This window comes from Macaca mulatta, chromosome 5 (genome assembly GCF_049350105.2).
Source record: "Macaca mulatta isolate MMU2019108-1 chromosome 5, T2T-MMU8v2.0, whole genome shotgun sequence".
Lineage (NCBI taxonomy): Eukaryota > Metazoa > Chordata > Mammalia > Primates > Cercopithecidae > Macaca > Macaca mulatta.
The window spans coordinates 7,840,737-7,859,767 of record NC_133410.1 but is presented as its reverse complement, the minus strand read 5'-3'; the positions used below and the strand labels follow the sequence as shown (position 1 = coordinate 7,859,767).

Here is a 19,031-nt window from a genome sequence, read left to right as displayed (position 1 = left end):
TCATAGGTGGCACAGATGTAGTTCATTCAGTTACATCTAGTCATCATTTATTGAACCTCTTATTTATGTCAGGTGCTATTTTAGGTGAGCAATTCTCTCAAAATTATGCCCACCCAGAAACTCAGAATGCGACCGTATTTGGAAATAGGGTCTTTGTATACGTAATTAGTTGAGAATCTTGAGATAAAATCCTGGATTTAAAATAGGACTTATAAGAAGAGAAAACAGAGACAGGCACACAAAGGGGAAGGCCATGTGAGGACAGAAGCAGAGGTTGGAGTGATGCAGCTGCAAGCCAGGGAAGGCCAAGGATGGCTGATGATATGGTTTGGCTGTGTCCCCAGCCAAATCTCATCTTGAATTATATCTCCCATAATTCCCACGTGCTGTGGGAGGGACCTTGTGGGAGGTAATTGAATCATGGGGGTGGGTTTTTCCCATGCTGTTCTCGTGATAGTCAATAAGTCTCACGAGATCCGATGGTTTTACAAGGGAGAGTTCCCCTACACAAGCGCTCTTGCCTGTCGCCATATAAGACGCGACTTTGCTCCTCATTCACCTTCCACCATGATTGTGAGGCCTCCCCAGCCATGTGGAACTGTGAGTCGATTAAACTTCTTTCCTTTATAAATTACCCAGTCTCAGGTATGTGTTTATTAGCAGCGTGAAAACAGACTAATACAGCTGGCAACTCCCAGAAGCCAGAAGAGACAAGGACAGATCCTCCCCTAGCACCTTCGCAGGGAGCATGGTCCTGAGGACACCTTCCTTTTGGACTTCTGGCCTCCAGAACTGTGGGGCAATGAATTTCTGTTGTTTTAAACCGTGTAGTTGGTGGTAACTTGTTACAACTGTCCTAGGAAACATACACATTGGGAATGCAGGAAGGAGGTATGCATAAGACCGTCTTTGCTTTCGAGGAATCGATAGTTTAATTCTTATTGTCTCTCAAACATGTGTTTGATTCTTTTCTTATCCTGAATTCCACATTTCCACCAGCATCCAAATTATCTTCTGTCCTGAGGTTATTGCTGTGTAATATTTTCCTGTATGAATTCCTGAATGCTTATAGATTCAGTGTTTTTGCTGATAAAGAGTGTGGAGGGAGGGGTAAAAAGAGGTTTTAAGGCTTCACGAAGCACATTATCAACTAGAAAACAAAACAATTTTTAATGAGGCAACAAGAGGTGGTTGCAGCTCAGCTTAGCAAATACCGGCTGTCTACTTCGTGCCAGGCAGTGCCTCAGGCACATGGGGAGTAAACGGGAAGTGGAGGAAAAGTTCCTTCTGAACAACTGGTCGGCTACTGGCCCTGGCCAGCCAGAATGGACACTGGCCAGGAGCTGAGTCTCGCCCTGGCTGCTATCCACTCAGGATATGAATGTGAATGAGGTGAGAAATGGAGGCTGTGTGCAGACTGCCGTAATCAGGGCCATGAATGTTAGGATTGGCCTGTAAACAGGGTGTAGTTGGAATTTCTGGGGTGAAACATCACCTTCAGCGTTTGGAGCGAAGGACATACACATAGTTTCTCAGTGCATATTGCCTGGAGAGCTGTCGATTCCAGCCCTTGTGTAGCCTGTGTGGCTGTGGCCTTGAACTAATAGATTATCTGCTGAGAGGCAAAATGACACACCTAAATAGTCGTCTCCATGAGTTATGGAGAAGGGAAGAGACTGATATTTATTCAACGCTTTTCATGTTAGGCAGTGAGCTTTATGGCTTTTATGTTGTTACAAGTAACTCCGACCACTCAGGAATTTATTTTGGAGTCTAGTGAAAGGAGAGACACTCATTTTATTTTATTTTTCCCCAATAGCTAGCCAGTTCTTCTTGCCCTGCTCACTGAATAACTCTTCTCTTTTTTATTGGAGTCCAACCTAGGTCTGTTAACCTCCAAAGCTGTGTTCTTCCCTTCACACCTTCCTCAAGCTCTGGTGGACATTTTCGTGACTTGGTTTCTGGTAGAATACATATCACTAGAGGTTCTGTCTCTTTTGTTCATTGTAGGTGTCTTATCCTGTGCAATGATTATTTGTTGAATGAATAAACTATGTATTCTTATATCTGGTAGGATGAAACTTTTCAAAACTTATTTGGCAGAACGTTTGACCTATTCTCACCTATTTATTCTCCTAAGAATAATTTTGTCAATTTTGGGGAACAACCTTGATTATAATTATGTTAAATGTGAACACGAACTTGAGAGGTACTGACATCTCTCTCTTTTTGTGTGCCTCAACCTTTAGTACCTTACCCCATTAATCACCTTAACGACCCTAAGAAGTAGGTATCATTGTGCCTATTTTTATTAATGACTATGATGAGATACTTCCGAAAGATATCCTTTCGCCCGCTAGGCAGAAGTGACCCTCTCATTGCAAATATGTACAGCCAGCACTCCTTTGGATTTCTTCCATTCAATATTTGTTCATTCACTTGTTCTTTCTTTTTTTATTCAATAAATATTTATTGAGTGCCTATTGTATGCCAGGCACTGTTCTAGGTGCTTGGGATGCTGAAATGAATGAACCAGGCAAAACTCATAGTCCTCAAGGAGCTGACATCCCGAAAGAGAGGTGCAGACAATAAACTAGTCAACAGGAGAACAGTAAATGTTTCTGTTCATGACATTTCCTAAAACAGAAGTAAAAAATACAAAAGAAACTGCAGTGAGGTAGGGAATACTGAGGGAGGTGACCCAGATGGGGTGGTCAGGGAAGACCTCTCACCTTCTCCAGGGGAGGGAGGCCTGGGGGATGGGAAGGAGTCAGCACTGGGGCACCAGGGCCAGGCGTTCCAGGCAGAGGAACATCAGGGCAAAGGCTCTATGATAGTAGAGTGCCTGAGCTGTGGGGTACAGCTAGGAACCATATGTGGTTGACACACACTGGTGAGGGCAAGGAGAGTGACGGTAGGGAGGTTTGGTGGGAGGGGTGACTAGGATTCTTCTGGGCCATGGTGAGGAGCATGGATCTTATTTCATGCACAATGCGATGCTACTGAAGAATCTAAACCGGGCTTGGGCTGTCGACTTTGAGAAGATAGGCAAAAGGAGAAGAAAGTAATCTCTTGGCCTTGGACCTGTGAACAAACTCAGCACCCTGGAACCAATAGGTTCACACCAAGGGGACACCTACCTGAGAACTGCAGTGGTCTAATCTGTTGTCCAAAATTACCCCTTTCCAAAACCTGAAGTCCCTGGGAGGCCAAATCAGGCATTGGAGGGAAACTTGGTAAACAAAGGGAGGTAGGGCCCCTTGAGCAATGGTTTTTTAAGACTCTGCTGAGGCCTGACCCACTCCTGCCCAAGGAAATGTCTACCAATCCAGTGGGTTAAGCCTTCCTCCACCCTGCCCCACTCATCCCTTCCACTCATACTTCTGTCTTGCTGTTCATGGAACTCATCCTGCTCTTTCATGCGACTGCTGAAGATTTCTGAAATCCTTTCTTCTCCTCATACCCTGGGGAATTCTTGTTGTTCCTCGTATCTATGCTCAGTGTCTTGTGCTTTTCAAAACTTTCCCTGATGGTCCCAACAGGATGGAGTGGATTCTTCTCCCTGACCTTGTGCCTGACTCTACTGCTGCACCCATCACCCCCTTTTGATGTCTGCCAGGACCTGGGCATGCCTCTGCTAGGCAGAGGGTCCTTGGGAGCAGATCCGTCACACCAGAAGTCCTCCACTCCTGTCAGGGAACTCAGAAAATTTGAGGAGAACAGACCTAAATCGAGTAATGAGAATGTCCCTGTCACTGCTTCCCACGTGTGCACAAGCTGCACCAGCACTGCCAAGGGCTTGCTCTGCCTCCCCCTTTTCTGGGCTGATGTCTGACCACTCACCCCATGTTTTCAATCAGCATTCATCAGGCAGGATGAGATTGCTGTACAATCACTGAGATCCTGCTTCCTTAGTTACCGTCATGTGGCAATTTTATCTCTACTGGATTATATCTAAGATGCTTTGATTGAAGTTTGGATATTTCCAAACAGCTTAAACAAACATCGACAAACCACATTTTTCTTTCTCCTCTTCAGAACCCTGTAGTACCTTTTCATCGTGTTTGAAAAACTTCCCAGAGCCCTTACCCCAGCCTGTGAAGCCCCCAGCTCATGACCTCTCCTCTGACCCTGGCTTGCCCACTTTCTCTCCTTCCTATACAGCAGTCCAGCCATCCTTGCCTGCCTGCTACTTCTAGGGACTGTGGTGCATGTTTTTGCCAAGGGCCTTTGCACATGCTGTTCTCTCTGCCTGAAATAACCATCCCCCTCATATCAGCATGGCATCTTCTGTCACTTTATTTACAGATCTGCTCTATTATCCTCTTTTTAGAAAGGGTTGCCCTTACCACCCTGTCTAAAATTGCAGCTCCTGTCCCCAACACAATCACTATCACCTTACCTGACGTTTTAGGAAGAATAACTGCCCCTGAAATGTAACTATGTCTTAAATGTTGAACTCTGTATACATTACATGGCAAAAGGGACTTTTTAGATGAGATTAACTTAAGAATTTGAGACGGAGGAGAGCATCCTGCATTATCCAGGTGGCCTTAAATGTAATCAGAGTCCTCACAAGAGGGAGGCATTTGGTTTTCTGTTCCTGTGTTAGTTTGCATGGGGTAATGGCCTCCAGCTCCATCCATGTTGCTGCAAAGAACATGATCTTCCTCTTTTTATGGCTGTGTAGTATTCCATGGTGTATATGTACTATATTTTCTTTATCCATTCTATTGTTGATGGGCATTTAGGTTGGTTCTATGTCTTTGCTATTGTGAATAGTGCTGCAATGGACATCTGTGTGCTATGTCTTTATAGTATGATTTATATTTCTTTGGATATCACTTATAAGTGGGAGCTGAACAATAAGAACACATGGGCACAGAAAGGGGAACAACAAACACTGGTTGGAGGGAGAGGATAAAAAAACTACCTATTAGGAACTATGCTTACTACCTGGGTGATGACATAATCTGTACCCCAGTGCCCTGTAACATGCAGTTTACCTAAGTAACAAACCTGAACATGCACCCCTGAACCTAAAACAAAAGTTAAATAAATAAAAGGGAATGCATAAGGGTGAGAGAAGATGTGACAACCAAAGCAGAAGTCACAGTGATATGGGATCACAAGCTGAGGAATGCAGACACCTCTGGAAGCTGAAAAGACAAGGAGACAGATTCTCCCTAAGATCCTCCAGAAGAAACACATATCCTGCTGACAGCAGGATTTCAGTCCAGGGAGACTTCCAGGACTGTAAGATAATAAGTTGGTATTATTTAACAAAGTATGTGGCCATTTGTTATAGCAGCACCTGGAAACTCATACACCTGGATTTACTTTCATTCATAGAATTTACCACTTTTTTTGGGGGGGAGGGGGAAGGGGACAGAGTCTTGCTCTGTCGCCCAGGCTGGAGTGGAGTGCAGTGGTGTGATCTTGGCTCATTGCAACCTCTGCCTTCTGGGTTCAAGTGATTCTCCTGCCTCAGCCTCCCAAGTAGCTGGGATTATAGGCATGCACCACCACTCCTGGATAATTTTTGTATTTTTAGTAGAGATGGGGTTTTGCCATGTTGGCCAGGCTGGCTCAAACCCCTGACCTCAAGTGATCCGCCCACCTCAGCCTCCCAGAGTGCTGGGATTACAGGCTTGAGCCACCATACCTGGCCAGAATTTACCACTTTCTATCATTGAACTGCAGATTTGTCTCCTTGCACCAGAAGGTCAGCTCCCCAGATGTAGGTCCATTGTGTGTTTTGTTCACTGTTGGTTTCCAGTACGTAGTACAGGACCTGGAAGACGGCATACACTCAGTCATTTCAACAAGTGTTTACCCACTCACTAAAAATGCATTTATTCTCCCCCAAATATTTTTTGAATGAGTGACTAATGGAAGCTTTTCATGGTAGATGCCTGCCGCAGCTTGGTCAGCCCCCTTTCTGTGTAAACTTCCACAATTTCCTGTAGAGAGGGTGATCTCATTTCCCACTCCCTGGGAGATCCCCCTCCCCATTCTCCTACTACTCAATGTAGGTCATTCATTCATGCGTATGTGTCATTATCTTGACTGAGTACTTAACATAGCACCACCTGCCTGGCACCTGGGGTCAGCAGTGAACAGGACTGTGGCCCTTTCTTAAGGGGTCACCTGGTTATCTGGATTATTTCTGTACTAAGGAGAGACAAAAACAAATAATCATCATCATTATATGCTGATTGTATAATAGTCTTATTCCAAGAAAAATCTTAGCAGAGAGGTGTTAACCTCATTTTACAGATGAAGAAACTGAGATTCTGAGATGTTAAGTGACTATATTGAAGGCCCATAGCTGGACCAGGGGATTGGGTGGCCACTCTTCAGTGGCTTCTGTTTGCTGAGTTGGCCTTTTGCTATGTCACTGTCTGTGGCCCTCACCCTGACTTGTGGATGCAGGCATCACTACCCCCATTTTATTCAATGGAAAATGAAGGCTTGGAAGTTAACTTATGTACTCAGGTTCACACTGACTCAAATAGTGGGACTGGGTTTAAACCTTTGTCCAGGAACACCAAACCCTCCTTTTCATCCATGACCCGACTCTCTCCCCATCAACAGATAGGACCTCTCTGCTACAGCCCAACAACCCATACCTCAGATGCTTACAGAATCAGGCAGGAAACAGAGATGCATAAACTGGGCCAGGTGTGACAGTGGTGAATCAGAGAGAATGTTGTGGAAGGGCATCATCGGCCCACTTTTTTTTTTTTTTTTTTTTTTTTGCAAATCTTCCAATTTCTTGTGGTTTTAATGTGTTCCCCAAAGTTTATGTGTTGGAAACTAAATCTCCAATGAAACAGTGTTGAGAGGAGGGGCCTAACAAAAGTTGATTAGGCGATGAAATCTCTCCCCTCATGAAGGGACTGCTGTCATTATCATGCGAGTGGATTAGTTATCACGAGAGTGGAGTTACAAAAGCAAGCTCAGCCCCCTCTTGCTTGTTTGCTGTCTTGTACTCTCCTGCCCTTCACCTGTGGGATGATGCAGAAACAAGGCCTTCATCAGATACCAGCACCTTAATTTTGGACTTTTTAGCCTCCAGAACTGTGAAAAATAATTAAAAAAAATAAATTACCCGGTCTGTGGCATTCTGTGATAGCAACACAAAACAGACTAAGACATGTCAGAAACAAGAATTTTGGGGTGACATTTTATAACTTTTAAATACTGTAACTTACTCAAAACAATTTTAATCAGTGGACTAGCTAAACACACGCATGACCCACCCATGTGCAATCCTGTGCCCAGCATCAATTCTGCAAGGAATGAGCTGCAGGTTTCAGGTTTTTAGGAGGGCAGGAACGGGATGTTTGCTTACTTTTCTTGCTTGATACACACAGTGCTTGAATGCATGTGTTTGTACAGGATGTGGACTGTGGTTTACTTTCCATTAGAGATTGTTTGAAAGAATTACTAGCCATCTTGAAAATTCACTCTTGGCTGTTTGAATAAACAGCTTCATGAATATTGCAGTGTTGAAAGCATGCTATGAAATTCATTAGAAATAACTGGTCTAGTGGAAATGAGAAAAGAGCCCACTGGCATGTAAAGTAGGACAACCAGAGTTACCCAGCGTGATCAATCATGATCAATAACTAATTGGCACTAATATACTTCTAGATTTATCAGTTGTGGAATATTTGGTTATGATTTAATCAGACAACTGTTGTATCACAAGGGTGAAATATGAGGAAAAGCCACTAATATGGAATAATATTCATAGTAATACCTAATACTTGTAGTCATTAGTTCATGCTTGGTACTATTCTAAATGTTTAACCTATATTAGTTAACACACCGTGTATAACACCATAAGGTAGGTGTTTAATATATCCATCATATAAGCGTGGAGGCTGATGCACAGAGAGCGTAAGTGGCTTCCCCAGCATCACCCAGCCACTGAGTGTTGGAGTGAGAATTCAAATCCAGGCAGCCTGGCTCCTATGTTGTTGTCCCAGATAACTCTTGTTCTTTGGCATCTTAGTAAAATCTCAGTAAGCCTGGAAATTTAACAATAAAATAGCATTTACTAAGCCACTGCTATGTGCCTGGCTTTGAGTATCAGAAAAGAATGTTTCTGGCTTCTAATAGTAGCCAGCCTGACCCACTGAACAAATATAATTGTTTTGTTATTTTTTCTAATATATTAAGTCCCAAGGTAAGTGGTTGCTGGCACGTGTTCAGAGGCTCACAAGGAGGAGTGGCTTCCCTGCATCTGTGTTGGTCTTTTGCTCATGTTTTTGGCTTTATAGTCACAAGATGGCTGTTGCAGCTCCAGATATCACGTCCACATTGAAGGCAGGAAGAAGCGGGAGGGTGGAAGGGCCGCTCCAGCTCAATGTGCCCCTTTCGTCACATACACAAAAAATACTTTCCCAAAAATGTCTCCATCTCATTGATTAGATCTCATTGATTCGATCTGGATCACAAGGTCACTGCTGGCTGCACAGTGGCTGGAAAAGTGGGGAACGCGATTGTCCAGATTAATTAGATCGGTAGTTCCCAAAGTGCAGCCCCAGAACCGTCAGCGCCACCTAGAAACTTCTTAGAAATGCAGATTCTCTAATGCCTTCTTAGAAATTCAGGAGCTGAATTCAGGAGGTGGTACCGACTGATCTCTTAACAAGGTTCCAGGTGATTCTGAAAACGCCACTGGATTTGATCAATTATTACTTTATTGGGGATGGGCAGCTTATCATTCATTGCCTGGGGCTGGCCACAGTGATCCCTAAGGAGAGCTGGGGTTTTGTTATGAAGAAAGAAGGGAGAATGGAGCCTGGCTGAGCAAATAATGCCCCCAGTGTGTTGTTCCATTTTCTTCATGATGCCTGGCAAGGCAGGTGCCACTGTCCTTGTGTTTTTGGCAAGGACACTGACACTCCTTGTCTTTGCCTTTGCAGCAACGTGTTACCCATTTCTTTCCTAGTGGTACACTTTTAGTGGTGTCACCCTTTGCAACTCTGAGTCTGGTGGTGAGACACCACTTTTCAAGAATATACTTCACCTTCAGTCCAGTCACTCTGCCAGCCCAAGCAGTACTTGTGGCTTCCTCAGATGGAATGGGTTCATGATAAGAAACCAAGGGTGCCAAACTAGTTTTCCCCAGACTGGGTAGTTTTCAAGGATACAGAACTTCCCATGCTAAAACCAGGAAGATTCCAAGGAAACCAGGATAAGATGGTCACCCAAAGAAACCATTCTTCAACCCTCTCACACCCCCAGCCAATTCTTCCTGCTCTGAGCAGGCAACCTCACGTGACAGTGTGATTCTAGGACCCATTATTAGCTTGGCATTTTCATTGACTGAAGCCGTTTTAATCTGTTTATCAGCCAAGTGTTAACTTTCCACTTATTCAAAGTGTCTTTTAGACACTACTATGTAAGTATCAGTGTAGTACACTCCAGGGAGATGCCAAATAAATAGGAACCGCAGGCTGTGTGCTCAAAGTCATCTAGAACCAATCTAGTCCAATAAGCAGACAAGCATTCATTAAGTGCCTTTTGTGCCCCATACATTGTTAGTTTCCCCAAAAGATCCCACAATTTTGTAGGGGATATGGATGACATGGGTGAGTGGGAACATTTACAATGTTATCACACTAATTGTTAAAGTAATAATGGCCTTTGGCGTTTGACCATTTGCCCAGTAATTAACACCTCCCTCCAGTTAGGAGATAAGACAGAAGAGGAGGTTGATAGAGAACCAGCTCTCACCTCTATAGCAATAAAGCTGCAGCCAAGGAATGTAAGGGAGGCAGTAATCATGCGCTCCCTAATGCTGAAGCCCAGAATTAGCTGGACTTTCCCACCTGGCCAGTGCTGGATCTGGACCCCACAGACCTCTCCACATGACAGCTGGTCCTGAAAAGCTTCTGGCAAGAAGGAGCAGAAGAGAGGCTGCTCTCTAAAGTCAGACAGACTCCACAGAGAGGGCACCGTGAGCATCCATATGCTGGTGCCATTCCTTTTCCAATTCACCACTCGGATAACTTGCACCACCTTGGATGGGAGAAGAGGCCACGGATGTGTGGGGCAATATCCCAACTGCAAGAAACCAGAAAAGAGGGCGGGGATTACTCCTCACCCGCTAACACAGAGCTAGCACTTTTTGAAAGCTTGTGGTATGCCAGGCATGATTCTGAGCTCTTTATGGAAGGTAGGCCGCATTTTCCCTATTTTACAAATGAGATAACTGAGGCACACAGAGGTTAGATGATGCGGCTAAGGACACACTGAGTAGAGCTGTGTTGAGGACCTGAGCAGTCTGACTCCAGGGAATGTTCTCCCAGACTGTTAGATGTCTACAGAAGGTTCAGAGTTACCTCTAAGGAAAAAAATCGTTAGTTGGGTGTTGGGGAAAAGCTTCCCAAGAGAGCAAGCGCATGAGCTGCATGTCAAAGGCCAATGAAAAGTTTTCCCCAAAATAAGTGGTGTTGGTTCATGGTCTTGCAGGCAAGGGAAACAGCAGCATGGTGCCTTCAGGGAACCTGTGATGCTCATTGCTGATTTGAGGACCCGACAGTGGTACCTGCCCTGTGGGGACCTCAGGAGCTTCTCGACAGGACATCTGCATTTCCCAGCATGCTGCTGGTTACATAACAAGCTGCAGTGCAAGCTCATTGCTTTTTTTTCCTCTTCTCTGACCTTTGGTAAATGAGTAAGAGGTGAAAATATGGAATCTCTTTCTTGGCAAGTTATCCTGAAAGGAAATAAATCTAAGTCAAAGAACCAAGGTTTTAGTAAATTAACCATTAACTCCGTCTCTCTATTCTAAGCACGTTAGGCATTCGACCACATGCTGTATTCTGACTTTGGCTTGGCAGGGACACAACTCAACATAATTATCCTCCATTGCATAAGTTTAATATACAAGGAACTAATTGTATTCATTTACTTCCTCACATCCTTGCTTCCATTATGTGGTGAACTAATCAATTCACTTCATTTTTTTTTTTTTTTTGTAAATAACATGTCTTTTCTAGTTATTGGAAACTGGCTGTAATTCAATCTAATTCAAAAATATTTACCGAACACTTATTATGTACCAGGAGTTGTGTTTGGCACTATGAATATGGAGATTAGTTCATTCAATCATTCCTTCTGTTAATGAATATTTATTGAACACTAACTGTGTACTAAACACTGTGCTGAGTGCTAAGGGTACAATAGAAAAAAATAAACATGGCCCTTGAACTCAGGGAGCTTAGAGTCTAATAGGGAAAAGTGAACTTAATGAAATATACAAAGGTAAAATTATACAAAGTGATGTATTTTGGGGAAAGTTCCACAGTGCCATGAGTGTATCGTCGGGAGCCAGACCTAGTCTGGAGGGTGAGGACAGCCTTCTGGGGATGCAGAGAGAACAAGGGTAGGGCAAGGAGGAGAGCACTCAAGGCCTGGGAGTGGCTGTTGTCACATGTCTGGCATTCAGTAGGTGATGGGAGTGAGCAGGGAGGGGAGGCAGGAGAAGCAGCTGAAGCCCTGCAGCCCTGGGGAAGGATTTCCTTTTTCCACTGAGAGCAATGGAGGGGACATCGGAGGGGAGGAAGCAGAGGACAAGCAAGATCACTCAGCTCCTCACACATTTCCCTGAGTGGAAGAGTCAGGTGAGGATATTGGGAGGCCACCATAGGGGTCCAGGAGACAGAAGATGGTGGATTAGACCAGAAAAGTGGCCGTACGGTGGACAGGTATGAGATACTGTGCAGAGACAACATGGAGCTACCTGATGAAAGATCGGACATGGGGTAAGGGGAGAAAGGAGTCAAGGATGAGGCCCAGGTTTTGCACATATAGTGCCCGTGAATGTTGAGACCACTCATCCTGCATTCTGCTTTGGATCTGTTGAGTTCACGGTGGCTTTGGAACCTCCATGAGGACCTGTGGCAGGCACTGACACATACAGTCAAGGCTAGAGACACCTTGGAGAGCCACTGCCAATTAGATGGTCATTGCAGCCTTTGGAGCCCATGACAAGAGAACGGTTGTAGGACAAAGGCTTGACAGACTCTAGTATTTAATGCCTGGGAGGACAGGGCTGAGTGTGCATAAGAAAGTGAAGCATGAAAGGGATAATTGAGAGAGTGGACAAGTCAAAGGAGGGGAGGATGTCCATGGGATTTACTGGCAAGGCCATGCATTGTTGACCTGTCTTGGTGTAGGGAAGCATGTAGAAGCCAGGCAGAAGTGGGGTGGAGAGTGAAGCAGCAAGACTGCAGAGCCCCATCAAGAAGTGTGGTGTGAAGGAAGGCTTCAGATGGACAATATGTGTGCTGGGGAAAAAATGGAATGTGCTGCAAATTCCCTTGTGGATCCCTTCAAGGGTGGACAGCTGCTCTGGCAAGTATAGCGCACCTGACCCAGGAGCCTTTGGAATAGGTGGGTAGGTACATAGGTAAGGATATTCAAGGAGCAATACCAGGTTTAGCAAATCTGACTTGTTTCCTTTTTTTTTTCTTTTGCAGTCAACTTTGACCATTTTCAGATTCTGCGGGCCATTGGTAAAGGGAGTTTTGGAAAGGTAAGAATATAAATGTCTAGACCACTGGGCTTAAGTATGTGTATATATTTGTGCGTCTGTGTGTTGGTTGCTGGGCACTGGGAATGTTCTGTTTGGCAGTAAGATTTCGACTTGACAAATTTGAAATGTGAAAGGAAGTCTGAATAGTTTCCTTTGGATCTGGTGTAATTTTTTTCTGAAAATTAAATTACCACAACAGCCCTGGTTTAGGTGAATTACAGTGGTAATTATTTCAAGATTGCCAATGCCATTTGTTCCTTGAGAATCTAAATGAGGAAAGTTGAAAAAAGCCCATAAACATCACAAAGGCAGCTCTTTCCAGCAACATAGACATTTGTTGTTTTGGAAAGTTCATATTTGTGATCTTTGACTATTGTTTTTGAAACAGTATAGAAGACTAAGAGAAGATGGCAGGAGTTTTTAGAAAACAAAAATGCTGCCCCAGTCAAGCCCCAGTCTGTTCCCACATATTCAGAAATTTTTTTGGGCAATAATTTCTTTGAGTACCTATTGAATGCCAGATATTCTGTTATGTTTTTTTCATAGCTGTTGTTATTTCCATTTTACAGATGGAAAAGCTTAGATGTAAAACGTAGTCTCTATAACTCAGAAAGATGGAGCAGGTTACCCTTGATCGCATAGGCAGGAAGTATCAGAACTGGGATTTGAACTGAAGGCTGACCAGGGACCTCCTGTTTCAGCAACCCACACTCTTGATTAGACTATTTAAAACTCATAGAGCTAAACTGAGGCATGTGACTTAAGAAGTTAGATAGACCCAGACAACTTCCCTCCGTCCTTCCCTGCTTCTATTAATCCAATCCATGCATACTAATTGAATGCAAACCCTGTACCAGGCACTCTTTTAGACTCTCTTGATCAGTAGTAACCAAAACAGACCCAAGTGTCTTTTCTCCTAGGGCTTACATTTAAAAAAGTGAGAAAGATGAGAAACAGATAATCATATACCTTTACGGTACATTAGATAATAAGTACATTAAAATACAGTAAGGTAAGGGGACTACGGAGTTATAGGAGAGCAGCAGGGAGAAGTTGCTGTTTTGTAGAGCGGAGCTATCATTAGGGTGGCCACTAACCACATGTGGCTATTTAAATTTAAATTAATTAACATTACGTAAAATGATAACAATTCAGTCCGCAGCACACTAACTGCATTTTAAATGCCCAGTAGCCACGTGTAGCCAGTGGCTACTGTATTGGAAGCTCAGGTTATAGAGCATTTCCGTATCATAGACAGTTCTGCAGGACAGTGCTCTCACATGGGGTGTCAGGGACATCCTTGATAATAAGATGACATGTGAGCAGAGCCCTGAAGGAAGTGAAGGAGGAAGACAGGCAAGTTCCAGGCAGAGGGAACCTCAAGTGCACATTCTGCGGAAGGGAGTGTGCTCTGTGTCTTTGAGGGGTTTCCAGGCAATGGGAGTGGTACAAGGTAAGGTCAGTGAAGTCGGCAAGGCCCAGGTCTTAGAGGACTTCATCCATGTGGTAAAGGCTTTGGTCATTTCATGGAGTGAGAAGAGACGGTTGGGGGGTTCTGGGGGAGGAGTTGCATGATCTGTTTGTAGAAGTTCATAGAAGTTCACTTTGGCTGCCTTGTGGAGAACAGCCTGGGAGTGGCCACAGCAGCAGCAGGGAGCCCTGTGGGGAGAGGAGGTGGTGGCCTGGGGCATGTGGCGGTGCTGGGGGTGGTGAGAAAGAGTCAGATTTTGGATATATTTTGAAAGTGTCCCCAAATCAAGTGGTCAATAGGTAGGGGGTCTCTGCAGTAGCTCAGAGGCTGTCTGATGTCATCACAGGTCTGGACACTTTTCATCCATGCCCTCCACCTTCCTCAGTGGGATGAGACTTTCTCCTCAGGTTTCGTATCTGATGGTTTAGAGGTTGCCGAGTTCTGTGTATCACATCTTCACACAACTGCTCCTCACTTGTGCGACTTTGTTAGAGAAGGACTTCCCTCCTGGAAACCTCCCAGCCAACCCTTGTTTCGTTGGCTCTAATTGGTCACATGACCACCGCTTGCTACTGAGGGCAGCATCTTCCATTTTCAGCCTGTAGCTGGGAGACGAGCTCTTCCAGTAGAGAAGGGCAGGAGGATAGTTTGGGTGGACACAGAAAAGTGCCCTTGGGAATGTCTGATATACTAACTATCCTTGTGCCCGCTGCTTGGGGAGCAAAGTTGAGTAATACGTGGTCCCGACTGACCAGAAACTCGTCGTTTGATGGGGTAGACAGTTGTGTGGACCAATATGTTCAATGGTCAACTCTATTCCTGGGAAAAATCTCTTCTTCCGTGGGGAATATTTTCTGATGATTTCTGCTTCTCTTTTGCTTATGTGGACCTTCTTACAGAAGCCTCTCCAAACATGACACATTTGGGGTTAATTCACTAACCAGAATGGTATTGAGTTGTGCCGCGTTCTGCAACTTTAATTTGTCTTTTCCACACAATCCGGACTTCACCGTAGGCACATAGACGCACCACAGAGCTTCCTGCCTTTTCAGAATCTCATTCCTGAGTTCCTCTACGTGCACATTTAACAGTGTTGGTCATTCATGTTGTCAGGTGAATTGGGTCACTGGATAATTTAACAGACATTCACTGGGCCACCGAAGGGGCCATGTGCTGCATTAGACTCTGTTTTCCTGGCAAGACTTGGAACTTGCTGAGGGCAGAAATCTTGTTTAAAAATCAGACATAAAAAACAGTAAATTTTGTTACAGTATATGATGGTTAATTTTATGTATCAACTTGGCTAGGCCATGGTGCCCAGATGTTTGCTCAAACCTCGATGTAGATGTCACTGCGAAGGTGTTTTTTTAGATGAGATTAATGTTTAAATCAGTAGACTTTAAGTAAAGAAGTTGACTCTCCACAATGTGGATGGGCCTCATCCAACCAGTTGAAGACCTTAGGAGAGAAAGGCTGACTTCCCTTGATGAAGGAGGAATTCTGCCTCCTGGTGGCCTTCGGAAGGGAGTTGCAGTATCAGCTTTTTTCTGAATTTCCAGCCTGCCAGCATGCCCCGTAAAAGTCAGAAGTCAGATTTGCAAGCCCCTACAACTGTGTGAACCAGTTCTTTAAAATAAATCTGTCTTTGTCTGTCTGTCTATCCATCCATATTCTGTTGATTCTGTATTCTGGAGAACCCTGACTGACACATGGCATGCTAGTGGGACAACAAGAGCATGTGCAGGCTCCAGCCCAGGTAGGGAAAAGGAGGATTCTAGAAAGAGCCAAAGAGAAAAGAGTTCACATGTACAGCAAACTGTATGAGTTTAAACCTCTTGTCTCCTTGGTGCTTTTGACTCTCTGCAAGTGATTATTCAGAAATCGTGTTGTATATCTGACAGGTGCCCCTTTGGATCCTGGTGAGCTTCCCATGCCTGCTTTTATTCTGGAGCCCATGCATCACACCAGCCCCTCACTTCCTCCTTCTCACACTTCCTCATGGGTCAGGAAGGGAGGATGTTCAGTTCTCCAGCCCTGAATTGTATGGTGAAGAGTTGAAGTTTCCCTTGTATGGTGAGAGGAGCCACGTAGTCCTGCAGACTGATAAACCAATCTCAGGACCAGTTCACAGACATACCTCTCAGCCCTTCCTCCTGCCTCCACTATGTTCCCATAGGCATTTGCTCCCAGCCTACTGTCCTGTCTGCTTGGCACTCACACTATCCCTGAGAATTCCCTGCCTCCGGCCAGGCGCAGTGGCTCACGCCTGTAATCCCAGCACTTTGGGAGGCCGAGGTGGGCGGATCACAAGGTCAGGAGATTGAGACCATCCTGGCTAACATGGTGAAACCCTGTCTCTACTAAAAATACAAAAAAAAAAAAAAAAAAAAAAATTAGCCGGGTGTGGTTGGGGGGGGGCGCCTGTATTCCCAGCTACTCGGGAGGTTGAGGCAGGAGAATGGTGTGAACCCAGGAAGCAGAGCTTGCAGTGAGCCGAGATCACACCACTGCACTCCACGCTGGGCAACAGAGCGAGACTCTGTCTCAAAAAAAAAAAAAAAAAAAAAAAAAGAATTCCCTGCCTCCAAACTGGCCAGCATGAGGACCCGGACTCTAGGTCTCCTATTTCCTTTCTTACCTGCACTTCCTAAGTGGAAGGAAGTGCCAGGCAAAGTCAGGACCAAGCTCCTAGAATCCCTAGAACTCCAGGACCCTGAGGCTGCCCAGTGGTCCCTGCTGCCCTCCCAAAGGGGGACCCAGGTGCTCCCACTGCCTTCTTTTTCTCCAGAAGGTGGATCTTAGCAAAGCTTCCCCTTACTTTGTCTGACCTTCCGTCATTCATGCTGGCTTCTTCCTCCATTAGCACCCGTCTAAAAATGTGTCTCCAGTGAGTAACTTGTATTTTGAATGTCCACTCCAGCCTCCACCAGCCAGGATGTTGTGATGTCAATGACATTTTCCCTCTTGAAGCAAGTTTGCCATCTGTACCTCCACCTACTCCCCTGACCCAGCTGGAATTAGGCCTCTACCTTCAGAGTGGTTTCCAGAGGAGTGATCGGTTAGTCAGTGTTTAAAAGGAGTAGCTCATTCTTACATAATATCTTGGGCAGACACAAATTTCCCCTGGGATAGTTACCACCACTGGGAAGTCAGCTCAGCAAGTGTTTATGAGAGTGCAAGGCAGTGTGGCATAGCACAGGGAGCAAGCAGTTTGAAAACTAGACAAACAAGGATTCAAATGCCATTCATGCACGCACTTTGAGCCTCTGCGTCTTCACATGTAAAATAGGCATATTGATGTCTTCTATATAGGGCTGTTGTGAGAGGTTAATGAGATGGTATAGTAGAATGCCTAGCACAGAGTCCAACCTGATATTCAATAAATATTGATTCTCTTGTTGCTTAAGGCTCTTTTTCCCCTACGCAGCAGGGAGTGAGGAAGGGAGACTAACTGAATGTGCTTTTTGGCAGTTTGTGGCGTGAAGAGTTCTTGCTTGGAGGGGCACTTGTCTGGACACAAATATGGTACTGGGACAGGCAGAGCTGTTGTGTATACTTAAGTTCCCAGAATATCTCACCATGTGACATATGTCACTGCTGATAAACGGTGGGATAAGGCCTAACAAGACTCATGATCTTGCATGATACTCATTCTTCTTGGAAACTGTACAGCTCTGGGCTTAGCACTGACATTGTCTTTGTATTTTCTCTAAGTCTGTGTCTTTTCTGGTTATTGGAAATTTGTGTGGAGTTGATATAAAATCAGGCAGCTTAGGTTCATTTGTTAATTCACTCATTCACTCATTCATCCATCCATCCATCCATCCAACATACGGAGGACCAGTTTGCTCTGGGCCCTATTCTAGGTACTGAGGTTACAAAAATGAACCAGATATGATGCCTGCCTTTGAGGATCTCTCAGATACATGCAGGAGGCAGAGAAATAAACAGTTAACTGTAGTCCACTCTGAAAAGCATGGTAGGGGAGGAACGCTTATGGTTTATGGGTGTACAGGGTTGGAATGGAGGATGCCTAATTCAAACTTCAAAAGCTGTGATGCCCTTGCTGTCAAGGGCAGGGTTGACTGGATACCCATATGATTTTTTCCCATCATTTTAGTATGAAAATGTGCAAACACACAGTGAAGGTGAAAGAATTTTACAGTAAGCACCAGTGTCTTCCACCTACATTCCCAATTAACATTCTCCCAAACTTATTTTATGAAATACCTGTCCTTCTACCCACACATCAATCCACTTTTGATGTAAAATGTACATACAACAGAATGCACACATCTTAAACTTACATTTGTTGACTTTTGAGAAATGCATGCATCTGAGTAACCTAAACCCATACCAAAATATAGAATGTCACCATCCAAAAGTTCCCTCTTGACCCTTTACAGTCAAAACCTATCCCAAACTCAACTATTCCATCCATTAAGATTAGAGTTGACTGTTTTAAAATTTTGTATAAAATGAGATCATACAATATATAGTCTTTTGTTTAAAGCTTCATAATGTTTTACATTTTATATAATTTTTTTCAGCATAATGTTTTTGAGATTCATTTGTGTTGCTTTGTATCAGTATTTTGCCCTTAATGAGAAATAGTATTCAATCCCAGTAATATATCACAGTTGGTTAATCCATTTTCATCATAATAGATTCCAGGTCTGCTTCCAGTTTTGACTATTTTGCAAAATGTTGCTATGAAAATTTGTATAGAAATCTTTTTGTGGACATATGATTTTATTTCTTTGGGGTAAATGTCTAGGATTGGAATTTCTGGGACATAGGATAGATGTGTATTTAATTTTATACAAAAATGCCAGAAGATTTTCCAACGTGTCTGTACCATTTTATTCTCCTACTAAGAGTTCCATTGTTTCATATCCTTGCCAACATATCATACTATCAATATTTTTAACTTTAGCTATTCTGATGAGTGTTTCGTAGTATCTCAATGTGATTTTAACTTACATTTCCCTGATGACTTAT

General features: G+C 44.1%; 2 protein-coding genes across 3 annotated transcripts in view; one reads left to right on the top strand and one right to left on the bottom strand.

Moving 5' to 3' along the window:
- STK32B (serine/threonine kinase 32B) overlaps window positions 1–19,031 on the top strand; it is a 401,787-nt gene that overhangs the window by 76,469 nt on the left and 306,287 nt on the right. For both annotated transcript variants that reach the window (XM_028848342.2, XM_001094166.5), the window contains exon 2: window positions 12,504–12,559. In XM_028848342.2, coding sequence (XP_028704175.1) covers window positions 12,504–12,559 — 56 coding nt within the window. The remainder of the gene's footprint in view (window positions 1–12,503; window positions 12,560–19,031) is intronic.
- The window catches only part of CYTL1 (cytokine like 1), a 333,526-nt gene that overhangs the window by 113,007 nt on the left and 201,488 nt on the right, over window positions 1–19,031 (bottom strand). The window lies entirely within an intron of this gene.